We start from the raw sequence: 26256 nt of genomic DNA on the forward strand, positions 1-26256 counted from the left end.
TTGTGACAGTTTGAGAGGTATGTATTGCAAGTGGACACTGGAGGCTGGCATTACACGTAAAACTAGGGTGAAGGATAATGTGATAAAAGACATGTATTTATAGAAGTTTTTCAGATCAGAACCAAATTTAACACCACAACCAAAATAAATGACCACTGAAGACTAGACAGAAAGATCAAGCATTCCAGTAAGCTTACCTTCAGGCTCTCTAATCTTTCTTCCCACTGCAGACTTTCGAAGCACGCTCCGTCCTGAGCTGAACAAGCTAGTTAACTCGTCAAGAGGACTGGTTAAAGGTCTTGAGCTTGTAGGACTGTATGGAAGTGGAGATGATGAATTGGAGTTTGATTTCCTGTGGTCAGCTCTTGCTACCTTCACTGGGGAGTACGGCAGCTTAGAGAACGGGGAAGTTGAACCTCCAGCTTGAACAGGATTTGGTCTCTGAGGTACTTTCGACAGATCTGAGTTTGTTCCTGTCTTCCCTGTATTAACCAGAAATGTAGCACAAGTCTCTGGGGGGAAAGCAAAATGTGTGGAAGCCCGATAAGAAACAGATGGAGGCATAGGAGGAGGTGGTGGAGGGAGAGGAGGAGGAGGAGTTGAAGGAGGAGACACCTTGCTGGAAACATTAAATACAGCCAAACCAGGGGATGCTGGCCTTTCATTCTCCCCTTTCTGGTTTTTGGAATATTGTGGGGATAGCGGACTTGAGCCCTCTGATTGTACAGGGTATTTTAGATTAGTTTCTAGGACGGGAAGCTTTTTCACTTCTAGAGGAGTTAGAGGTGATTCATCAGAAGCAGGAGAACATGTTACAGGGGTTGGAGGGAAAACAAGTAGTGGTGGCCTATGTGGAAGCAAATTTGGGAAGGGGGCTGGAATGTCACAAGGGTCTTTATAGCTTGAGGCAGCTTGGCTGTTTGCATCAAGTTCTTCAGTTGTTCCAGGTTTTTTGCTCTCAAACAACAGTGGAGGAGATCCAGTTACTATGGGAATGGTTCCGTTACCATTGCTACTTTCTTCTGGTAAAAAATATTTCATTTCTTCATAAACAGATTCGCCTTGGTCTGGGCTTTCTGCTTCAGTGGAATTATTTTTCATAGCATTTCCTACCATTTCAATATATACTGGCTCATTTTCCTCCTCTTCCTGTGACATATATAAGCTCAACATGCTGTGACGGGGCCCATCAGCAGAGGCTGCTCTTTGTATTGTCACAATGTCATGACCACCTGTTTTAGTTACTGGGCTGGATTGTTTCATATCCCCAGGCTTTTGGCCAGATATCTCTTCATAAGAGCCACTCAGTTTTGTATTGGGACTTCTTTTTGGTTTCCTGGGAGGAATCTTTTTCATAGTGCTATAGTCATCACTGTGTGGTCTTGGTCTCATCAATACTAGGAGAGGGGGGGAAAAAGCATGCATTAGTAACAAGCCAAGGTCCATTACTTCTGCAAAATGAGGTCTTACACATGCTTGTATTTAAATCTTACAAGGCCACATCTAGGGAATTCTCAGTGGGGATGGGGGGAGTATTCACCAGATGAATACTGAATTGGCATAACTAGGTTTGAGCTACTTGCCTGAATACAGGTGTAGGTGTCGGAGAAAGGAGCAGATAACTCACCCCACTTGGTGACTGGTCTCTTTGGACCATGGTTATCTGGTAAACATTACAGCAGTCTCAAAGCTCAAGGTTGGAACACGCTATCAGAGAGCTATATGTTGTTTCTGACAGTCCCCTAATCTGTCATGCACATCGGACACAAACAAGTGCAGAGAATCTGATCAAGTAACTTCACATTTATTTAGCACTGAGCACCTGGAAGGACCCAAAGTGCTTTAGAAATGAGTGTGTGTATATTAGTATAATATGTATTAGCATTTATATATAAAGACATGTATATCTATAACTATATCTATAGCTATATATATAAACATTATGCATATATGGTATATGTAAAAATTGTCAGTATTCAAATATCTACCCTCTCTCTATGCTGGGCAGATTCAGTGGAACCAGCTACAATTTCACTGGGTGGGGATGATGGCTTCAAATGAGCCATATTGGACTCAAGACTCCCATATCTCTCCATCTCATATACACTTTTCTCTCTTCAGGGGAGCACAAAAGGTGGCCTTTGGGGCGGGGGGGGGGGGAGGGCTGGGGGAAGAGAAGAGGGATAAGAAAGATGAAGTTCTCTCTGAAGATGTGACAATATCAGTCATCATACAAAGGTGATCTTCTGAAGCCTCCAGCCACTGTCTGAGTGGCTGCAGAATCATCGTACATGATTTTACATCCTGCCTGCAGTGAAGGGATAATAATTCCCAATAACTTTAGCGGATATTCTGTGCAAAACCTGATTATTCAGGGTTAGCAGAACATATGAAAAGCTTTCCACCACTGTTCCTTGTAATATGAAGGGTGGAAAGGACGTAGGATTTTTTTTTAATCAAAACTGCAGTGCACTGAAACATATTTGAGACTTTCATTCTACTTCAGCCTGAGTGGAGGAGAACTCACTATAAGTGAGTTCTAACATTATATATAAATCCTGGCTCTAATATAGCTACCTCCAGAATATTCATTTCTGTATATTCATATTTATGTGGAGAGAAATAGTGGGTAATTTAAAGCTAGCCTGGTAAAATTCAACATTCAAAATTTTCTACTTGAGATGCCAAGGGAATTATACTACACTGTTTAAAAGGTGAAATAAAACAGTTAGTAAGGCAGATTGGTAAAGCTGATGGAGCTTATTTATCTCCAGAGGGAATTCTGTAAATAGGTTTTTGTTGTTGACAAACTAGGAAATTAGGACAAATGAGCAGTTATTTACTGATTTAGGACCTACGGATAAATCAACCGATTTTCTTTACTACTACTGAAAGTATTCTAAGGAAACAAGACTTTTTCAAGGCACCTGAAAATGTTTTAAAGGATCAAAGTAAAGAAATCAATATCCTAAGGCAATATATGTATGGGTTTCTCCCATTATGCCTAACCTTCATTAGCAGTTTCCTTAGAAGCTGCCGACAAGCAAGCACTAACAGCCTCATACGAAGCACTCAGTCGTGTGTTGGGGTCCCTCTTTGGTTTGGGAGGAGGCTGTTTCCTTGGTGATGGCAGGCTATTACTATCATCCATGCTGAACACAGAGTGCAGGGAGGGGGATCTGATGGATGATCCAGCCACAGAATGTACCAAGCCATCCACTGCCATGGGGATAGGCACGGAGCTGGAATGAAAATGCTTAGGCGTTCGACAGCCAACAAATTTGTCCTCAGAGACCTTCCCACCCCTGTCTTCAACTCTGAAAACATAGAAAAGATGCTCAGATGCATTACTCAAATGACAACAAGGAACCTGGTCATGCAAACATAACAACAGCTTTTCGGTAAACAATCTCCCAACATCCCTTCTGTGCCTAGGGGATATGTGTAGTAATCTTCTGACAAACAAATCCAGATCAAGCTGCTAGCATTTCCCATTTCATGATAAATCAGGACACTGAACTTACTTTACACAAATGTAGCTTTTTCTTAAGCAGTTTCATATTGTTGATTAGGCATTCACTGAATGAACTGTTCACACTTTGATTGTTAAGCACAATCAAAAGCTAGGTTTTCAATCTGAATGATAATTTCTGGGAAATCCATTTTAATAGAAAGTTACTGAGGCAGCAAATACTGAGCCTTTATCACCCTTTTCTAAAAAGACAACTATAAATTCTACTTATGAAATCCAAATCTCTAAAATATTAGGTTACCTTTCAACTGATGAATTTGGCTTCCTATTCTATTATACCAATATACTTATGAATGTGTTCCTGTTTAACTCCTGTTTGTCATTTCAGTCACAGTAGCAAAATTATGACTGTGCGCTTGTTGCAGTGATTGCACTTAATATTTTTAGTGTTTCCAATGCACACTAGAAAATAACGTTGCTAATTCCATCTTATTAAAGTAGTGAAAACTTAAAAATCAAGAATTCCTTAAAAGAAAATCACAACACCTTCTAGACATTTAAGAACAGTCTTATAATTTAGAGTAGCAATGCACTGTCTAGGAGATGTCAGAACAATTATTTACAAAAAATACCTCAGAATTTGTTTTGGTTTTTTAATTGTATTTCTGCCTGGCAGATCACCAGCAGAGCTGGAATTCAAATACAGGATCTAGCCAGCTGCCCAAGTAGTCAATGAAAGAAGCTAAAGATGAAAGCTTGGTGTTCGGTGGATAATTTGTTTTCACTGTAATGTTTAATTACAGTCTTTCCTACAAAGGCTTTTCCTTCAATATGTAATCAAGGGGATATTTGAAGTTAATTAAACAGACACATTGTCATTTTTACTTTAATAAAAATCACTGAAACTGGCAACGAAGACGTAGGAGAGCTGTTTTTGAGACGATGCTGTGAGCTGCAATTACATTCCTATGGAAGAATAAACATCCCTAGGACCAGTGACTTACAGGCACAGATAATAAAGTTTTTGTTATCACTGCATATTGGTGCTTGTATTGAACCTATAGAGAAAGAGGCTATAATATTTACTGGAACTCGTAGAAATTATAGAGAAGTAGGGCTGGAAGGGACATCCACAGGTCATCTAGTTCAACCGCCTGCTTGAGGCAGGATCATCCCTTTCCAAACCATCCTATATAAATCCATAATCTAAACTCTTTTGTGACCCTACAGTCAACCCCAATGCAGCACAAGACATAACACAGTAACTAACCTGCCACAGATAAAGCAGGGAACCCATGGCAGCCAATGTCCTGCTTCTGTAAAAGGTTGTTAATATACATTCACGAGATCCCAGGTATAGGGCCACAACCCTTGCCATACAGGAAGGCAAGCTCCTACCCTCCCCCCACTCCCCTCCCGCCACCTTGCACGCATACACAGTCCATATCAGTCTGATAAAGGCATAAAATTCCTTCCTGACCCAAAATATGGCAACCAGTCTGACCCTGTGTGGAGGGGCAAGACCCTCTAGTCAGGAATATCCAGCTTTAAATCTCAGCAGAAGCACTGGCACACCCAGTCAAAATCCCCACCCAACCTTGGCTGCAGCCAGCATCCAGTGCGTCTGTGGAAAGCTTAAAAAGACCCCCCTGACACATGTTGTAGCAACTAGCTCTGAAAATGCCAAGCAAGGCTAAATTTTCATCCATTTTAAAGTAAGAAGAAAGGATCATCTTTGTAATCTGCCTTTTCCAATATAAGGTGCTTTTATGACTCTGGACTTTTTATTAATTTCTAGCTTGTCTCTATTAGCTTGGCATATGTATCTAGAAATTTAAGTTAGAAGTTTCTTTTAGATTAAAGCTCTATGTAAGATCTATTTCTTTTAAGATTAAAAACTATTTATTCATAGATAATAAATGCTTTAGAGACTTAATTGTGCAAGCAACTACATATGAGAGTATTGATTGAATCAGATATATCATGAATGTTGTTGTTTTACATACCTAAAATGAATTACCTGATATGGCTTCACAAATTAGGAGGAGTGCCTAACGCAAACTGGCAAGTCAGTAAAACAGACATTTAAAGAAGATACAGTCAAATTTACATAGGCAGAATGCAGGGTCGATTTGTGCCTTATAGATTAACTAAACCAGAGATGCTTTTATAAAAAGCAGCTTACTTCATCAGATGCTATAAGCTGCATCTCTGATTTAGTTAGTCTATAAGTGCAAACTGACCCTGCCTTCTTCATAGCTCTAGACTCACATGACTAATTACCTCTCCCTGCTTAAGTTTCCTGAGAATTATCATTATTGCCATGACTACCTCAGTGTAGAATGGACTGCACCAATAACTATAGGAGCACTTGGATTCCTGAAGTTAGAGAAACTACTTTCTCCCCTTACCTTTTGGGGGCTTCCTCCTGCCTTTTACTAGTCTCTAACTTTTCCCTATTGTAAGCAGAATTCATTTCATTACGAAGCCGGTCATTTTCCCGAGCAATATCAGAAGCGTTCTGAATGACCAAAGCATCGTACACTTTCAGTCCCATATCCTCTGCATTTTGCAGGAAGCTTTTGACTGAGGTGACCTCTTGCTGTTTGACGCTCATCTTCTGCACCAAGCGCTGGCGGGCTAGAAATCCTCTTACAACTGCCATAATGGAACAAAAAATATGGACCAATAAGACATATAATTTAACAGTAAATAATGTAACATTATTGTGCATTCAGCTGTAAATTGCATAGTTCAATCAATACTCTCTACAAAAAGGAAAAGAAACACTATTCCCTCTCTACTAAAATAGATGATAAACATTTTTTTGCTCCCTGTTTCACAGTTCTCCCCCTACATATGTTACTACTTTGGCATATCCTAGGAAGTGTAAAGGTTAAGATTATTACGAGGATTTAAAAGATCATTTGTCTCATGAGTAAATCTATGGACATAACTCATTTTTTGGATTGACTGTAAATATAAAAACTAAAGAATGTCAACTTGAAACAATTTTTTTGTTCAGTGAGAAAAAAATAAAAGAAAAAATTTCAGGTAAGATGAAACATTTCCTAATGAAAAAAGATTTTACACCATTTTAAAAGTTTTTAAAACACTTTTGAATGAAAATGAACTACAATATAATACGAAAAATGTAAATGTTTCATTTAAGAAATGTAAGGATATAACATTTAAAATTTTTCAGGTTTTTTGTTTCTTTTCAGGTAAAACAATTACATAGATTTGACACAAACCTGTAAAACGTTTCTGACAACTTCACACTTCATTTTTTAGGAAAAAAAATTGACCAAAATATTCTTTCAGGTCTACTCTCTGTCAAAGAAAGAATTATAGTATATTTTCCTCTTTCTATACTGAGAAAGAATTATGGTATATTTTCCACTGTAACCATGGTGATAGCCAGTGTTTATATTTTGCCTATGCATCTCTTCTTGTTATAATAAAAATATATTATTTGTCTATCTGTGGATAGCAGTCTAGTTAAGGACAATCTAGAGAAGGATGAAGTATTTAATGCATTTTTTTACTTCAGTCTTTAGAAACAGTGGCAACTACCAAGTGAGGAATACAGTTGGCAGCAAAGATAGGGAAAGAGACAAACAGCAGTGAGTAGTGGAAGAACAGGTTACTGAAGCTAGATGCTTTCAAGTCAGCAAGTTAGACATGATGCACCCTAGAGTACTACAGGAATTGGCTGAGGTAATTTTAGTAATTTGAATCCTGTCTGAGAACTCCCAGAGGTCAAGCTGGTCCCAGCTGATTGGAAAAGGGCAAATGTAGTGTGCATCTTTGTGAAAGGGAAGAAGAAGGATCTAGGAAATTACAGATCAGTCAGTCTGACCTCAATACCTGGCAAGATCATGGATCAGGTCCTCAAGGAATCTACTGTGAAGCACCTAGAGGAGAACAAGGTGATGAGGAACAGCTAGCATGGATTTACCAAGACTAAGTCATGCCTGGCCAGCCTGATTTCTTTCTATAATATCATAGAAAGACTGGCTCTGTGAATAGTGGGAGATCAGTGGATGTGAAATACCTGAACTTTAGCAAGCATGTTGACACTCTCTCTCACAACATTCTCATCAACAAGCTAAGAAAATATAGACAAGATGAAAGTACTTTAAGGTGGATATCTAACTGTTTGGATCATAGTGATTAAGGAATAGTCATGAACAATGGATGAACCAGGGATCCTGGTTTTCTCTGGCAAAAAAATCCCTTTTTTTCAGATATAAAAAGTAACCCAAAATCCACTTTTTTCCATGATTAAAATGAAATACATATGGCATTTCATTTTAAGCACGGAAAAATGTCAATTTGGGGTTACTTTTTATATCTGAAAAATGGGGATTTTGTGGAAAAAAAATCTTATGAAGAAAGACTGAAAGAACCAGGTTTATTTAGTCTAAAAAAGAAAAGACTGAGAGGGGATTTGATAACAGTCTATAAATACTTGAAGGGTGATTACAGAAAGGATAGAGATGGGCATTTTTCTGTGGCTGCCAGGGACAGGACTAGGAGCAATGGTTTCAAACTGCAGCAGGGGAAATTCAGGTTGGAGATTAGGAGGAACTTTCTGACTATGCGCACTGGAACAGGTGAGAGATGTAAGAATCTCCATCCATGGAAATTTCCAAAAACTGGCTGGGCAGAAAGTTTGCTGAAATGGGTTAATCAGGAGAATCCTACCTTGAACAGGGGCAGGGGGTTGGACTAGAGGACCTTGAGAGGATCTAACCTTACTCTCCTATGATCCTAAAAAAGATTACTGAAAACTTCAAAGTAGTTCCCAATTCAGGTTGTACTGTATCTTTCTTTATTTAATAATATCAATAATATAATTTTTTGATTTCTGATATATTTAAGCCTGCACAGATTTATTTTATGTTTAACATGAGTATATAAGAGTGTGTGTGGTTTCCTTTTGGGAGAAGAGTGTATGGATACACATACATTTGAAGCTCTTTCAAAAGGAGACTATTTCTAATAGGATAAAGGCTATAACATCCTAATTGTTGCATATGGAAAAGTCAGAAATAATACATATGTAGCAAAACTACTCCTTCATACAGTGTTAAAATTGGAACAATTTTGCTACATTTGTATCGTTCCCAGTTTGTCCGAAGTAGCAATTAGAATGTTATAGCCTGTGCCGTTTTTGAAATATTGCCTTTCTGGCTCCAAATGTATGTGTGTTCATACCTTTTAATGCAAACAAACACACTGTACAGGCAACAGATAGTCTAGTATGGTATAAAGATTTTATCAGCATATGGTTGGAATGGTCACATTTCTTATAAGCAGGGATCCTCGTTTTGTCTGATTTTAAAAAATCCCCAATTTTCAATTAAAAAAGTGAACCCAAATCCACAGTTTTCCATGATTAAAATGAAACACACATACACACACACACACATATAAGCACACACAAATGTTAAAGCGTTAAAACATTGTCATGTATATTTTCTACATGTATTATCATTTTCATTCTCCTCCAAAACCCCCCCATACAAACTGATTTTTAAAATGTTTCAGAAAATTATTCTTAAGACCATTTCTTCCATCCATCTACAAAAACAGTTGCTGCACAACTGTACATAACTCAGAGAGAAACTAAAATTGATGCATCTAAATGTCATGTCCCCCAAACTTTAAAAAAAGTCATTTTCTTTGCATAAAAAATCCCAGTTTTAATATTATATATATTATTGCCATCCATTGTGCTTCCCACTGGATATCCAGGGTTTTAGGATTATTTAAGTGCCAAAAATATTTCTGTGATTTTAGTACTTTGACTTCCATCTAGTAAAAACAAATATAAAAAAGTTTTCATCTCATTCCTATGCTTCAAACCGGTAAAACCACTGACAAGGGTGCCAACCTTTTTACAGATAACCACACTTTTTTTACTGACACATGTTTTTATTGACATATATTTTACATAATGTAAATGCAACCCTTCTGTCAGTCCCTGGATGGCAGTGATATGGCAGCCCTGGATGGCAGTGATATGGCAGGATTCAAATGAAGAGGTTTAACACAAACCACGGTAAAAAGTTACTGTCAGTAAAAAGTTTCTGAGTAAAACACATTTTCTTGGATTAGCAACCCTGTTTGATTGCAGCAATGGTTTAGAAGCATGCTGCTCTCCCCCTGGAGTCTCCTTCTCAGCCCCACATGCTGACATCCCTAACCTACCACAATGCTGCCCGCACCATACCTGACCACTTAGTCTTACCCTTGTTGGCCCTATTTTTCCTATCCCAACATGGAACTCTACACACCACCTTTTCTCCTCCTGTCTTGCAGCTCTGTCCCCCTCCCTGCAACTTTGAGATGGCAGCTGCTAGAGCCAGGGGGCTGTTAAAGGGACAGAGTGGCAGTACATGGCTGGGCAAGGGAAAGTGGCTGGGCAAGGGGCAGTACATGGCTCTGTCAGGCTCCCAAGAGCCTCACAGAGCTCCCTGCAGGGTGCTGCACTCCCTATTAGACACCAGGTGGCTCTACTGTGCTCTGTCCATCAGTCTTATTGTTTCTGAGTTCTATATGAATGGCTCCAGGTTTTTACAGACTTTATGGACAGGATTTTTGTGGGGTTTTTTTGCATTTTTATAGGCTGCACATAAATTTATGGACAGTTGGCAACCCTGCCCCTTGACTAGCGGGAAATAATCTCATGTGTAAAGGAAGCAGGCTGGCCTATATTTGGGGTTGTTTTCATTTTAGGGTGAAGGAAAAAAATAACAAAAATGTTGACAAAATACTTTGAAGTGAGGATAAATCAAAATCTACAATGCATAAGACTATATTTTTAATAACATAATTGAATGTTTAGCTCTTATGAGTGCAGTAGTATAAAATTAAACAAACTGTCATGCTGAACTAATCTGAAGGAAAAATGTAAACAAAGGCAGAATTAGCCTTCTATGAATACTAAATGTTCCTGAATAAAATAAGAACATTGAAGCAAAGAGCAACATAAGATATTTGCTTTACCTTCTTTTTCTTTATACATTTTAAATGACATTTTCTAGGGGTATAAGGTTTGGTTTTTTGAAACACAGGAAAGGATATTATATTATACCATTATTGTTCATGTCCAAAAAGTGCTGGGTTTGGTTACTTTTTTTAAACCAAAAATGAGGATTTTTTTAAATCAGAGAAACCAGGGTCCCTGCTCATAAAGCTGTCAAAAGAAATATGCACTATTATTTTCCTTTTGAATGGAATTAGATTAGTGCATTTATGTTTTGATATTAAAGAGATCAACCTGTATACTAAAATGGAACTAGACAGCTTGTATGTCTCACAATTGGCTATAATAATGGAAATGTAAACTGTCAAAGTCTGCCATTATAAACAAGCTCAAAATAGATGGGCCTTGTGAATCCAAACCCATCATTAACAATATTGGTATACTATCCTTTCCTGTGTTTCAAAAAATCAAACGCTGGTACCCCCTAGAAAATGTCATTTAAAATATATAAAGAAAAAGAAGTTTACTCATGGAAAACTGTGGATTTTGGGTTACTTTTTTATACTGAAAATTGGGGATTTTTTTTAATCAAAGAAAACCAGGATCCATATTTATGCGAGACTTCTTACTGATGTACACTTTACTGGGTTTGAACCCGTAACATTTTCTTGGGAAGGTAATAAATACATATTTAGAGCATGCTCTCTCAAAATCCACTGCTCATAAATATAAAAAATGGAAGAGTTTAATGACATACAGTTGTTTCTCCCCATGTTCCATTTTATTTAAAAATATTTTCAATTAAGACATTTGCTTAACCATAACCTATTTTTAGTCAATAAGTCTTTGAAGGAAATAGTGTAAATTAGAAAACATTAAGGTATTTTTATTATATATCAAATGCACAAATACTGAATGGGAGATAACTGGCTCTGAAGTAGCACTGCTGAGAAGGATCTGGAGGTTATGTTGGTTCATAGACTCAACAAGTCAGCAATGTTCCTAGAAACAACGGCTACAAATTGATGGAGAGATTTAGGCTAGACATTAGGAAGAACTTCTTCACAGTAAGGGTTGCCAGAATCTGGAATGGGCTTCAAGGGAGGTGGTGCTCTCCCACCCTGGGGGTCTTCAAAAGGAGACTGGACAAGCACCTGGCTGGGATCATCTGACCCTAGCACTCTTTCCTGCCCAGGGCAGGGGGTTGGACTCGATGACCTACTGAGGTCCCTTCCAACCCTAATATCTATGAATCTATGAATGTGACACAGTTTCAAAGAAAGCAAATACAATTCGGAGCTCCATCCACAGGAATATTAGGTATAAGTGTATGCATCTACACGAGATGTTTACTGTGCAGTTGACTAATGAGCTCTGCAGTAAAGAATCACCATCTACACATGCAGTGCTGTTAGGACAGAGTAAACTAATTAACTCCACTGTAGGATAGTACTGCCAGACAAAAGTACTATCCTAAGACAGAGTTATGTACTCCTCTGCAATGCCTATGTAGACATTAACAGAGCTGGCTGGGGCACAAGGTTGCCTCAGTGGAGGGGCTACTTGCTGGCTAGCCCTGCACTGAAGCACCCTCGTGCCCAAGCTAAGCCCTCTGCAGCATGCTGACCCGGGGAAACAGCTCCAGGATGGCAGGCTGATCCCCAGGGTCCTGTGCCATCCAGGGCTATTCCACTCTGGCTCAGTGTGCTGTGGTTCTGATCACACATACAGAAGTGGCATCAAGAAGCAATAAATGTTGGTGCAAATTGTGCCAAAGTTTAGTCAGCCACATTAATTTCATGTGCAGATCCACTCAGTATTGCTTTACTTTGTACTAGTTAAACTTCATCTAGATTTAAAACATAAGAAAGAGGTGGAGAAGTTGGAGACAGTTCAGAGATGGGCAACAGAAATGATAAAGGGGTCGGAAGGCAAGCTGTACAAGGAAGAGTTAAGAGAGTTATGTATATTTAGCTTGGAAAAAGGTGATCAAAGGTACATAATAGCAGTTGAAAGGCTGCCACAAAGAAAAGAGAGAACAACTGCTCTCCTTTTCTGCAGTGAGTAGGACACATAGGAATGGTTTTACATTACAGGCAAAGTCGTTTTAGATTAGTCTTAAGAAGAAACACTCTTACAGTTAGAAGGGTAAGGCAGTTTGATAGGCTGCCCAGGGAAGTTATGGAATCTTCTGTATTGGAGCTTGCAAGACGAAGCTAGATAAACATTTTGACAGGAATAATTTCAGAGTAGCATTTCTGCATTCATGCACCAGATGACCCTTAAAGTCCCTTCAAATTCTGTGTTTTGGAGGGGGTTTGTGTTAGAAAGGGAAAAGTGACAACCACACCAATAGATCTATCGCGGGGGTTAAGAAAAGAACTAGTGCTGGCTATATCTCCAAAAAGACCATTAAGAGAATAGGCCCAGAATAGGTATTGGAATGATCAATTTAGATGTTATTTATTAGATCTGGGCATAACATTTTGACAAAATGAAATGCCATGAAAATAGGCTGTTTCTGAAGTTAAAATATTTTGTAGACATCTTTGTCAATTTTTTTGCCAAAGAGAAATTTGGAGAGAGAAATTTTCTCACCCTGTCACACATACTTCTTAACGTGTAAAGCTCAGATTTTAAATAGAAAACGACCCTTTTCATATGATTTAATTTTTATGGTATTTGAAAAGTTTTTCAACCCAGTGCAAAAGGAAAACAACTTTTTAAACCTCAAGACCTGCTGTGCAACATGATCACCAACCTATAGCCAATTTTACTGTTCATAATGCTATGCCTTGCTGCACTATCTCCCCACTTATATTGCTCCCTAAAATATCTGAGCCCTTGCACCCCTTGCAGCTTGCACTGGACTGGGATCCGTTTGGAATCAGACTTGAAGAAATTATGGCAGATTGTGCAGAACAATGATGGAAGACCTTCAATTAAGTGAATACTTCCAATGTTACTAACAGTTTTCTAGATGATTTAGGGCAATCAAATCGTCTAGAGGTAGTTTTTGTACCCATGCATGCATAGACTACTTTTGAAGTTTTGATCATCTGAAATGCACATGATTACAGCTCTCCTGTTTAAATAGGAAAGGTTTGGTAGGCCATTTTTAGGGATTTCTTTAATTTAATTTCCTTCTTTCCCTAGGCTTGTCCTTTCAAATGTGAGCAAAGACTTGAAGGGAGAAAACACTGAGAGGACAACTGGAAAGATTTAGATATGCAACAATGTCTGGGGTTGATATCGTTTTGGATGAGGTCTGTTTTTTTGTTTTATAGATGTTTGAGGTTAGTACTTGTACGTGTGCCCTGTATTAATATTTTTTAATTATGTTCATTTTACATGTATTATATATAATATATAGTGGGGAACTTGAGACATACACATTGTATTAATTTGACCAAAAATATTACATTTCACTTTTATTCGTTTCAAGACTAGATTATCTATTCAAGAATGTTCTGCTGTACAGATGTGGGTTGTCCTTAGTGACCTAAATTGCTTTGTAGTCATGATGTAGTATTTGACACATTGCATTTTGTCTGTAACAAATCAAGAAAAAGACATATATTCAGCACCAAAGGGTCTTTGGCATGGAGGGAACACAGGACTAATACCCATCAGTCTCAGCATATGCTCTTGTGTGTGTTGATGTCAGTAGACTCTGTGTTTTGGCCACAGAACTAAGTAATGACGTAGAGATGCCTCATGGTGAATCATGGCCAGGTCTCTCACAGCTTTTGGGCATGCTGATGCTGCATGGTCACTCCCACACCTATTCGTGAAATGCAGCTTGTTCTGCAGAGTGAAGCAGGGATTCAGTCTGTTTGGCTCTTAATCAGGCCATAGACTGTTGGGAAGGATTCTTACTCCCTCAGTTTTTCCTAGAGTGCACTCTTATGTAAAGACATGCAAAATTTGCCCTATAATTGATGAGAGCTTTATATACAGTTCCTGGGAAAGCACATTTTTAATGTTCATCAAACTTGGGGACTGGAAGCAGAAGCCAAAAAGCTGAGATCAATGGTGAGATAAAAGTTTTCCCCCTTAAGAGTGGGTTTTGCAAAGGTATGTTCTCTCAGCTTTGCACACATTTTCCTTATCCACCTGAGGAAACTTTATTTTGCAGGGAAGTGGTACATTAATGCTTATTGTGCGTAAATTAGGTTCAGTAAAGTGTAGGTTTTAAACTTTCCTGGTAGTCAGCATGTGAGGGAAAGCAGGATGAATCAATATTGCTTCTCTAATGCAAATAAATATGTGCAGTCAGTGGGGCTGCTTGCTCAAGTACCTTGCTGAATTGGGTTCTGCATTAGGTACCACCCTCTAAAAGCTACTTATTCCTGAATTGCTATGATTTCCACAGAGATGACTCTGCTCCCTTTGTTTCAGCTGTTCTCTTCATTCCCCTTTTCAACCCAAAAATCTTGCTTAAGCAAAAGAGTAAAACATTAAAATGACAAAGAGTTTATTTCTTGAACATCTAGGATATTTTGTAGGCAATTATGTGACAATTGTAAAAAGCAAGGAAAAGTTCTGTATATCAGTTTTACTTTAAAAGTGCTAATAGGAAGAGTTGCTGCTATAGTCACACAAATAAACAAATAAATAAATAAAGCCTGGTGTGAAAGAAGCTCTTCATACAAAGCAATATTTGTATTGCTTTGTGGTCATTTGAGATTTTGATGGGAAATAGAACATTAACTATAGGAAATCAAGACAGAGTGGATAGTATCTCTTTTAGCAAGCGTGCAAAATAATGTCAGAATGATGTAAGTAAAGAAACCAATATAAAGTCAAAGAAAAAAAATAAAAATAAGTCTCTGCAAAATATGAAAGGCATAGTAAGTGGGAACAAAACAAAGACTAACTGGGCACATCTACACAAGATGATTTACTGCACGGTAGCCTAGTTTACTGCATAGTAAGCACGTGTGTCTACACATGTGCATACTTACCGCATGTTAAAATTCTTAATCGTGTTTAAATTTTAGTTACTGAACAGTAACGAATATGTAGACATGATCTGGGAGCAAGTTTGCAAATTGGGTCAGCCCAACCACTAGGGCCAACCTGAGGCTAGCCACAGGGCTCTGCGCTGGGATATTGTCTTGCCCCAGGGCTGAGATGCTTCTAGGGCAGCCCCTGTCTTAGGCTTTAAAAATCTGAAGACATTTTAGTCCTGCAGCACACAGACAGGGAGTCTGAGGGCACTCCAGGCTCTGTGTCCCCCTGGACAGGCCACAGCTTACCTGTTCAGCCTGCCTGTACCCCAGCACAGCTACTGTGCATCTGGCAGAAACACCCTCTCCTGTGGCTCAGGGTGCTGTAGGGTGCAGCAGGCTACTCCAGTCTCTGATCAGGGCTGTCAGCCCCCAGAGCCAGCTGCAGGCATCTTCTGGCTGGCAGAGCGAGCTCCACATGGCCCACTGATAGGGCCAGCTCCATCATACGTACCTCCAGCAGCCTGCCCAAACCCTAGGAGTGCTGTGGGACATTGCCTCCTCCCCATCCACGGATATGCCCATGGCCATACCCACCACCTTGGGCTCCAAATGGACCAAGGAGAAGACCGGCGACCTCGTGGTGCTGCAGGGGGAGGCAGACGTGCAGCATCAGTTTGAGTGGGGCAGATGGCCTCTCCAGCAGTGGCCTTGCCCACACCAAACAGGTGTCCAACATACTGGTGGCTGGCAGGTGTGGCCATTTTCAGCAGGATGAGGGCCAGCTGGGTGTCTGCAGGGAGGACTGGGTGCATGCCATTGTGCAGCCACTCCAGATGGGGCTGGAGCTCCTGGAGGAGGTCCTGGAAAGTGACCCAGGTCAGTTGGAACGTGGCCAGCCACTGCTTGTTTTTCCAGGTGTGTTGGGCAACATGCAGCCACCAGTCCTGACTGGCATGGCATGCCCATAAGTGGCAGTCCTGGAGGCCCAAGAGGGTGATGACAGTCCTGGTGGTGGTGTCCAGATGCCCTTTGTCAGTGTCCCTGCTGGTGGCACCTGCACAGCAGTGTTGGTGGCCCTGGGACACAATGGGCAGGCAGGCAGTTGCTGGGAGTGGAGGAGTCAGGCAGGGCAAGACAACTGTGGGTCAGGCACGGTCAGCCTAGCAGGCCAGCAAGGCAAGCACGGCGGGCAACAGGAGCCCAGGGCACTGGTCACTGCTGCCAGGGCCAGGGGCTGGAGCAGCCATAGCACGGGGTGGCAGAGTGGGCAAGGAGAGAGCTGCCCCTGCGCTGGGCACAGTGCTCTTTGGCAGGGAAGTGGCTGGCCAAGGAGCAGAGAGTGGGGCTAGCTTCTGAAGAGGATTTCCAGCTGGTGGCAGCTAAGCCCATAACAGCTTTCTGTCAAACTGGGTTTGAGAAAGGAAAAAATGCAATTGTAAATCATCTTAGGCCATGTACCAACATTCCCAGGATCCAATTTACATGTACATGTGCTCTCCAGTGCTGGGAGTCATGCCAGGAACTCTATTGACATATGTTAGGTTGCGTGGGGAAGTGGGGGGAGGTTAGTGGGTCCATGGGGGGGTTAATGGGTCTTCGGTGGGGCTGATGTGTCCATGGGGGGGAGGGGTTGTCCATCTGGGGCTGCATTCGTACACATGTTCAGATTTGATTGGGCATCAGGTTAGCCTGATCTACACAGTGCACCTCCTAGGTGAACTAAAATTAAATCAGGCAACCATTTCTTGCTGGATTTAACCTTCTGAACTAAGTTCAGCACATAGGTCGGTTTAACACTAGTTAGACTGATTTAAGTGTAATGTCTATACATAGCTTTAGTTTGGTCTTCTAAAATCTGCATAATCAGCCACTTGGGATTGGAACTGTATATAAATATGTAAAATATAATAACTACTCAAGGAGGAGAGAATCCCCTTATCATAAGATGTTTTTTTCACTCAAGTGTACACAAATTATAGTTCGGAAATATTTGTTTAGTAATAGTTACCTTTTTGGCAGGTTATAATTTTCCTCTGCAGCTGAAGGCACAAATCATTGAGATGGTCAGCTTGCCAATATTTTAGAAACACTTTTCGGACTCCTATCTATAAAAAAAAAACAGCAGGGAAACTTTCACTGTCCACAGAAGGGGCTAAAATGAAGTTGGGTAAATAACAATAGTACATAAATCATTTAGCAAAGACTCAATACTAGTTCAGCAACCTAAAGTATGGTAGAATACCAATAATACATATTCTGTCTTGTGGTATTCCCTCCTTTCATTGAACAATATTGCTAACAAGGTTATAAGAAAACACCTTAGTTTTGGCACTTTCTGAACACATACAAATAATCAGATATCCTTAAAAGTTTGCTTATGTACAACTTTCAAAGTTTCCTTTCTAGCAGCCTTTACAAAATGCCTTCTTAAAAGCAGCGGATAATTTGAAAATGCAGGTAATAAGTACGGTCCATGCAACACATGCAAGTAAAGACGCTATTGGATCTAAAGTATGATCCACACAATTATGTCTCTTGCTACACCACACACTCACAGCAGGAAGCATGATTGTGTATTAGATCCAACTGCACCTTATTGCTGGTGTAGAGGGAGCCTGATCCTGGGCTCCTACTGCATTGGCAAGAAGCATGCACCCATGGCTGGTAGCCCCCTTTTTCTGAGAGGGCTCCCAGACACAGGTGCCATGCACAGCCATGACCAAGAGTCCCACAGCTGATAGGGCACTGGGTCCCAGCCGTGCCTCATGAGATGGGCCCCAGAGCTCCATGTGGGCCGGGGGATTCACATACCCCTGAGCCTTGGGAAACACAGCAGCCACAATCCCCATGGCTCAGGGGTTGCACCTTTTGGCTGGGAACCCTGTTAGCTGATGGGGGACTCAGCTGCAGGGGAGACCTTATTACACCTGCAAATTAAAGATCAGTAGCAACCAGCTATAAAGTTAGTACACATTTTTGTGGTCTAACTTTATAGCTGGTTAGTTTTTTTATGATAGTTACTTTGTATGTGTAGCTGGTCTCAAGATAATTGTGCAATTAACCAGTTAATTACACAATACCTGTAATGTGTAGAGGAGGCCTAAGTAACAGTTATCCTTATCAAGCTTTTCTTCTTAGGATCTTTATAGAAAAAAATATTCTATTGTTCCTTAGCAACGTAAAAGGCAAGCACCAAATGAGCTAACATATAGTGAAGAATATAGTTCCTTTTACTCCTGGACCTGCTATTCATCTTCTATGCTTAATAGCTGGTGCACATGCAGCTAAAATTGCACAGAACTCTTCCAAACCTTGTATTCTTATAATCTACAGGCCAGCTCCTGTTCTCAGATATATTAGCCCAACTCACTGAAAACACTTATTGTGGAGTTTCACCCATATAACTGGCAGATAAAATAGAAATTATAACATTTGTACAAATAATAAAAATTATCTCCAAAACCTATACACGGAGAAAATTCACAAGATATTGCAATTTATGTCGCATGTTCTTTAATCTACCCCAGATACACAGGTGAGAATATAGGACTAATATAGGTCTGTAGGGTAGTTTCAGAATTGTCTTTAAAATGTATGTTTTATCCTTATTTCAGCCAAGTCTATAGCCAGTTCATATACGCATATGTAAAACTGACTACATAGTTGAAACTATAACGTTGTTCTAGTCATAGCTATAACAATGGTATGAAATGGTACAAAAATGATTAAACAAATCTACAATTTCAGAGCTTCCATTTACTATACACCTCTTTAACAATGGATATAAGAAAAACAGTACTATAAACTTACATTTATATTGCATTTCACATCCTCAAGCACTTTCCAAAAACAAAGAATTTTAGCTATGCATGTCAAATTAATGGACTAGCAAAATCTGTCACACAAAGCTCTTTTGAACATGGTATCAGGCTGTCTTCTCTTTAGGCCTTCCTAGGATGTGACAGTACAAATGACAGCTCTCTCTGCAAGAAGCTTCCGTTATTGCTGGACTGATGGTAAATTAGGCCAAGATTGCTAATATAGGTGCAGTTGAAGGGGCTGGATTCAAAATCTATTAAAGTAAACTGAAGAACCCTATTTTCCTTGAATGAGATTGGGATTACATCTTCAGTGTCTGCCTACCTAAAAGATGCATATATTGCTTATACTTTTATCTTATCTTTGCATTTTTGGAAAAAATGGTAAAGGCTTCTGCTACTTAAATATATAGGGTCATTCATATCATCCTGTCTGATATTCTAATTCTCCTCTGGATTGAAGATGCAGCCTCAACTTTTGTCATCAGCAGGAATCCTGGTTTTCTCTGGTAAAATGCCCTCCCTACCCTTCAATTTCCATGATTAAAATGAAACACTGCTATAGATAGATAGATATCAGAAAAAACCATGATCCCTGGTCATCAGTGATTTTCACTAGCACCACTTATTTTTATGTCATTAGCTTTCATTAGTAAGGGCAAGAAGTTTTCACCTTCTTCCTGTCTTCCCAGAATCCCAATACTTCCAACAAGGTGCAATTTCAAGAGTTGTATGACTTCCATCTAGACATCCAACACTATAGTTGGACATAAAATGTAGACATGAAGGTTTACTAGTAGGATCTAGTATGGCAGGTCCCATTACAATTTTTTTGTAATTGACAATGCGTGTAATTCATGAAAAATCCAAAACTGGCAAGCTTTGCACTATACGTGCCAGTGGAGATTTGTTGCATCCATATAATGAATCAGTGAGTGGCTTCCCAGCTTCTATTTCACTTAATTTATTATCTTTCTCTTTTGAAACTGCTGACTTCTTTTGGCACAAAATTAGGACAGTTTGTACAATATCCACTCACTGTAATATAAATCTGAGAGGCAGTTACTAGCAAGGAAACTTGCATACTTTTGTCAATTAACTATTTTTTGTTTGACTACTCCTGTTAGACATGTAATGAACTATGTTAGATTTGGGAATATAAACCAAGCCTGGATTCCAAGACTTAAATCCAGAAATGGTTTGGGCTACTCTTCTGTTCCTCTTCATGACAATTGATATTTTTGAACTAACAGTTGACCCAGGGCCTCAACTAATTTGAGACCTAAAGTTTGTCCTTGAAAATGAAATTTAATTTGTCTAAACTATGATTTGAAGATGCAACTGTCAATCTGTTGTTTAATTTCACCAGTGGCGAATATAAACTACTCATCAATTTTAGAACGTTTCCTAAAAATCCTCTCTTTTCTCTTATCCAATCAGCATAGTAAATTAAAACTTTTAAGTGTTATTATAAACTATATGAAAAAAGCATAATAGGGCATGAGAGAGACATTTTACCATCCATGTGCTTATAAAACCTAAATATTGAGAAATGTAGGTTATCTCTAGATATGAAAATTAACTGACTTCCTTATTCTAGGATAACTACTCTGCTGTAGCTCATACGATCTAGATAGTCCAAATATTTCACACAAACACTTTATTCTGGATAAAAAGTATTTTTTCCCAGCAATAATTGCTCTTTTTGCAAAATGGGGCTAATTATTCCTTCGGAGTTAATTACTTTAAATTAGTAATGGAGGAATTAGTAATTAGTAGCTGATAATGGGCAAACAGAGGGGCTTCCCTATTGGGGATTGGCAGGGTGTCACCTACAACTGGTCAATAGGAAATGCTAGGCACACACCTGTTTAAACTACCATCCCTATCTGGAGCTAGCTGAGAACTGTATATTAGGTAACTCCACCAACTTGGCATCCAGACTAGCCAGAAAAGAGACACCTGCCTAACTCAAGCTCCTTAAACAAGTCCTTTAAACATATTTCTTCAATACATCTTGAAAAGGCCATTCACCATTCATCTTTTAAAATATGTATAATTAAAATTAAGCTAACACTGTTTTATTAAACTAAAGAAGAAATATGTTGAACAACCACCATAATGACCTATTCTATGTGAGCAAAATATGCTTCCCTAGAAAGTAAGATTATTATGGCACTCTGATCCTAATACTTCCCTAAAAAGCATCCTTTTGTATAATAATTCTTCCCAATGACTTTTCAAATTAAGTTAATTTTTTTTTGCTCTCACCCTTCCATACTTTCTAACTACAGTCCTGTATTTATTTTAATGCAACTGAAAGCTAAGCAGAGAAGATGCATTTTAATGATCCCTAAGGACACCTATACAAGAACAGGGAGGCTGCTCTGACACACTGGAATTTGTATGTTGGAGCAGACTCAATTAATTGAGCCTGCTGGAGTGTGACAATTGCTGCACTCCAGCAGCCTCCTGCGTCTTGTGTATCAGTGTCCCCATCAGTGCTTAAAAATGGTGGCAGGGGCGCTTGAACTAGAGCTCATTGAACAAGTTTTTTTTCAAGCATCCCTACAGTCATTTTTAAGTGTTGGGATGCTGATACAGGAGCTGTTGTGATTAAAGTGCTGCCCCCCTAACCCCAGAGCATGTGTAAAAGTATCCAACAGTTCCAATAACAGGATGGATAGATATCTGGCTGGGGTATCATAATCCCAGCACTCATTCCTGCCCAGGGCAGGGGGGCAGACTTGATGATCTGTTCAGGTCCCTTCCAACTCTAGAAACGATGAAACACTTACAGGACTCTTATTAACAAAAGAATAAAAATGATAAAGTAGAAAACAGATCCCTTTTGTGTTTAGTAATTTAACTTCAGCATATATATTCTTGTTTAAATTATGACTATTTCTAACAGCTTGTGCTAAATGGATTACTCAATGAATTTATCCTTTTTTCTCAGGCAAATGTATGACTGAATGGGCAGAGGGGCTCCATGTAGTGTATTTATTACTTGAGTTTATTCAGTACATTTTTGCAGTTTTTCCTTTACCTTAGAATTGAAGATAGAAAAATACCATGAGAATTCACTCTTTACCTGATGATTAAATGTATTAGCTGTACATTATTGTAATGTCATTGCATCTATTTCAAACTGGATGAGTTTATTATCAGGAGACACAATCAAAGAAGCTTATGGAGGTCTGTATATGAACAAAAAAATGGACATAAGCTTGATCCAGGTATATCCACTTTCATATTTAGAAAAACACACTTGCAATTTTTGCAATGTGATACATCTACTGACTGTAGGCATTTAAATGGCATTAACTGTTAGAGAAGTTGGCCTGAGAGATTTCATTAGTTTAGTACCGCTGAAGCTTTTCATAGGTCTATCTTTGAACTTATCTTCTACTTTTGAAAAGAGTCTTCTGCAGCTGACCTAGAATATCTTGTTCACTATGTTTCATACAGTGTCAATTCTCACTAACGGTACTCATACTGAAAATGTTAGCATTTTGTTCGTCATCTGGCAAGTGTATGGCAGTGTGCTGTCTGATATCAAAACAATTTTTGACATTGCAGCTTTTCTTCATTGTGGCCCTCGCTGTAATCACAGAATGTTTCCTCCTTGTCAAGGGAAAAAATGGTTAAAATGTTCTCCTGCTAAACCATTCACACTTCAGTACTTTCTGGACTAGAAAGTACTCTCATCTGAGACTGAAATGATAATGTCATTCAGACTCCTGTAAAAGTAAACCATCTGTGGAGTACAGTCAGAGTTATTTTAATTAGAAAAGCATTAGGTTTTTATATGTTTTTTTTTTCTCCCAAATGACAGATTTTTAAAGATTAAGTAAAATTGTCATTGATGACTACCAAACCTTCAATTCCTGGCACAGGCTTTTTTTTCCTTTATGAAGTGGAGAGAGGTTTGTTCCTCCTTTCTTTTTTTTAAATGGAAAAGATGTAGGATGTCAAAGTACAGACATTCATAACTATGCAATGGATGCTGAGATGGAATGTAGGTGGCATGGAGGCAGTATTAACTCATACTTAATAGGTGTCAAGGGAATCTGTGAAGCTGTTCTTTAGTTTTAAAAAGGCAATTTGTGGGAGTGCTGTGTATTTCTGGCAGTACTTTCAAAATAGCTACCTACAAAAGACAGAGAACTATAATCTAATGGTATTTTATACAATGACACACATTTTCACAGTGCATTAATGAAACGTGAAAAAACCCTTAGACTATTGTAAAATTTGTCTTTTTGTGGTATGCATATCTATAAAAACATCATAATGACAAACAAAGTTACAGGGCACAGCTATTTTATAAGATCTGCAATATCATTTATAAAAGCATTAACCTCCTGTTTTATTTGTGAGCTTTTTCTGGAACATTTTTAAGGTGAGGTTTTGGCTGTGGCATACCACTGACCTCTGAATCTGGCCTGAATTGAATAAAACTTTATACATGTGCTGAATTTGAGGAGAGAGAGTAGTTCTTTTGAGTAGACAGTACTCTTGTGAGAAACATTAAGCTTGTGAAAGTGGTTCTCAGGACTAGGGCTTTAGTGAGCATGATCATGTGGTTCTCTCTTAAAGGACTTGAGAATGGTATTCACCTTACCACAAAACAGTGTGGCTCTTAAAGATCTTTTCAAGCAGAGTTGAATAAATACTGGGGTGAGGAAAGGTAATTTACATGAGATATAGAATTAGCCACTTTCCTATCTCAAAAGAATTGGGGCTATACTTCCCCGGTGTGAGTTAAATTGATGAACGTGTTATCTATCCATAACTTATCCTAAGACAGGGCTATCGAACTGGCAGCCTGAGGGCAGCATGCAGCCCACGAAGTGTCAGTTTGTGGCCCCCAGGCTTCCTCCCAGCTGCCATTCCCCACAGTGCTCTGTGTGCAACCACAGTGAATGTCTCTGGCTTTCCATCTCTCTTTCCATTTCTTATCCCAAAACCAAGGGGTAGGGCAGTACAACACAGCACTGCCCACTGTGCTAGAGGAGCGCACAGCCTGGGGTCACTTGGGAGCCAAGAGTAAAGCTGGCTCCCTGTGTGGTATACAGCACAGGTCACTTCAGCAGAGGCAGAATATAAACACGTTCAAACACTGAGGTTGAAGTGAAAGACACACTCTATGGAGATATCTCAATTGAAAGAGTCTATAACAAGCATTTTTGGTTTACATTTATTTAGTTCACAAAATGCATTTAATTTTTCAGTCAGGAATACAAGGCTACAGTTCACTCCTTGGGTTCTCTGTCTAGGACTTGGAAGTCTACTGGGAAAGAAGGGATGCCTCCTTCAGGATTCCTGGAGTTGGTTTGCACAGGCAAGACTATCCATAGTGATGGTTAGGTACTAGGGCTGTCAGTTAATCAGAGTTAACTTACGTAATTAAAGCAAAAACATAACAATGTGTTGATTTTTTTAATTGCATTAATTGTACACATCATTTTGACAGGTAGAATAGATCAGCTCTGGACCAGCCAAAACCTGTGTGCACAGCCCTGACCCCACACCTGCTTCAGACTGACCTGCCCACACTGAGCAGTGGCAGTGACAGCAGCAGCTGGACAGAAGCTGCTACTTGTTATGGGGGAAAAACGTCCCATCACCTTCACCGCTGCCAGGCTTATTCTTGCTGCAGCTGCCCAGAGCTTGTGCCTGGGCTACCCTGCAACTCCTCTCCGGTGCTGTCACCACTACTTCTGGGCTGCTAAGTGAGGCAGCAGTGGCAGTGTAGAGAAGCCACAGGGCAGGCCAGTCATGGGCTCTGGGCAGAGGCAGCAAGAAGTGCCCAGCAGCAGTGAGGGGGAGGGCCACTTTTCCTCTGCGCTGAGTAGCAGCTTCTGCCTGGCCACTTCCACTGCTCAGTGTGGGCAGGTCAGTTTGGAGGAGGTGCAGGGTGGACCTGGGTTGAGGCTGCTTATATAGGTTCTGGCTGGTCTGCTCTGACTGGGGTGAGTCCAGAGTGGACACAGGGCAGGCCGGGGTCAGGGCTGGGGCTTGTGTACTGTTGGTAGTGGCAGGGAGGAGCCTCAGGGTACATGGAGTTGAGGCTGTTGGGTGGGGCAGTGTTGACTATTGTTTAAATGTGAGATTAAAATTGCAATTAATTGTGACTTTTTTTTAATCTCACAATTAATTGTGATTTTTTAAATAATTTCTCAGCTCTATTAGGTGCAAAGACGGCTTCTATTGCCGACACGTTTTTTCCAATAGAGAGACCTCCTGCTTACAGGATAAATTTTTGCTGATATACTCTTCACACAAGGAATTCAAATCTACAAGGGAATATAAATGCTGGTGTTTATCCCTATTAACTCCTTTAATTTTATTGTCCATAAGCACGTCCCTCCCATTTATATATTCTTCTAAAAAGATATCCTAATTTCAAACTGCCTAAAATAAAATGGACAATGTTTAAAAATAAGGCATTAGAAAACCCATTGGCTGGATCCAGATGTGCAGGCATGTGCAGTTTGTGGTGTCACAAACAGTGTGCATTTCACATTAAATCATGTGTAGAACCATTAATTTGCAATGGTGGGACAAAATATGATTTTCCACCAGGATTTCCTAGTAGAAAAAAACCCACCCGTGAATAAAAAAGCAGTGCTCCCTGGCTGGCTGTGCACAGTGTGCCATGAGACAGGGGAGTAGGGAGCCCTGGGCTGCTGGGGCAGCCATCACCACAGGCAGCCCCTTCCCACCACATTACCGCATGATGCTTTCTGGTCGGCTGGAGCACAGGATGCCTCAGTGTGGGCACTGCCTGCCAACTAGCCACACACTGGGGCAACCTGTGCCCCAGCCACACCCCCCTGCAGCACATTGAGCAGTGGGATAATGGGTTCCACTGCAAAGCATATGGGCAGGGGTGTACACTGTGACACAAAGTAGCAAGAAAAATCTGTACTGCTGCAAATGCACATTCCTGCTCATGTGGACACAGCTACTGGATGCATCTACACAAGCTATTAAGGTGAAAAAATA

At 39.8% G+C, this 26256-nt stretch overlaps 1 protein-coding gene across 1 annotated transcript in view; it reads right to left on the bottom strand.

The window, feature by feature from the left end:
* Window positions 1–26256, bottom strand: part of MYO16 (myosin XVI) — a 545578-nt gene that overhangs the window by 84119 nt on the left and 435203 nt on the right. Inside the window, exons 29-32 of the mRNA XM_090022346.1 lie at window positions 17433–17529; window positions 5884–6130; window positions 3010–3317; window positions 198–1397 (exon numbers count right to left, since the gene is read on the bottom strand). Of these exons, the coding sequence (XP_089878472.1) occupies window positions 198–1397; window positions 3010–3317; window positions 5884–6130; window positions 17433–17529 (1852 nt within the window). The remainder of the gene's footprint in view (window positions 1–197; window positions 1398–3009; window positions 3318–5883; window positions 6131–17432; window positions 17530–26256) is intronic.

This window comes from Crocodylus siamensis, chromosome 1, assembly GCF_052110815.1.
Source record: "Crocodylus siamensis isolate JL-2025a chromosome 1, ASM5211081v1, whole genome shotgun sequence".
NCBI classification, from domain to species: Eukaryota; Metazoa; Chordata; order Crocodylia; family Crocodylidae; genus Crocodylus; species Crocodylus siamensis.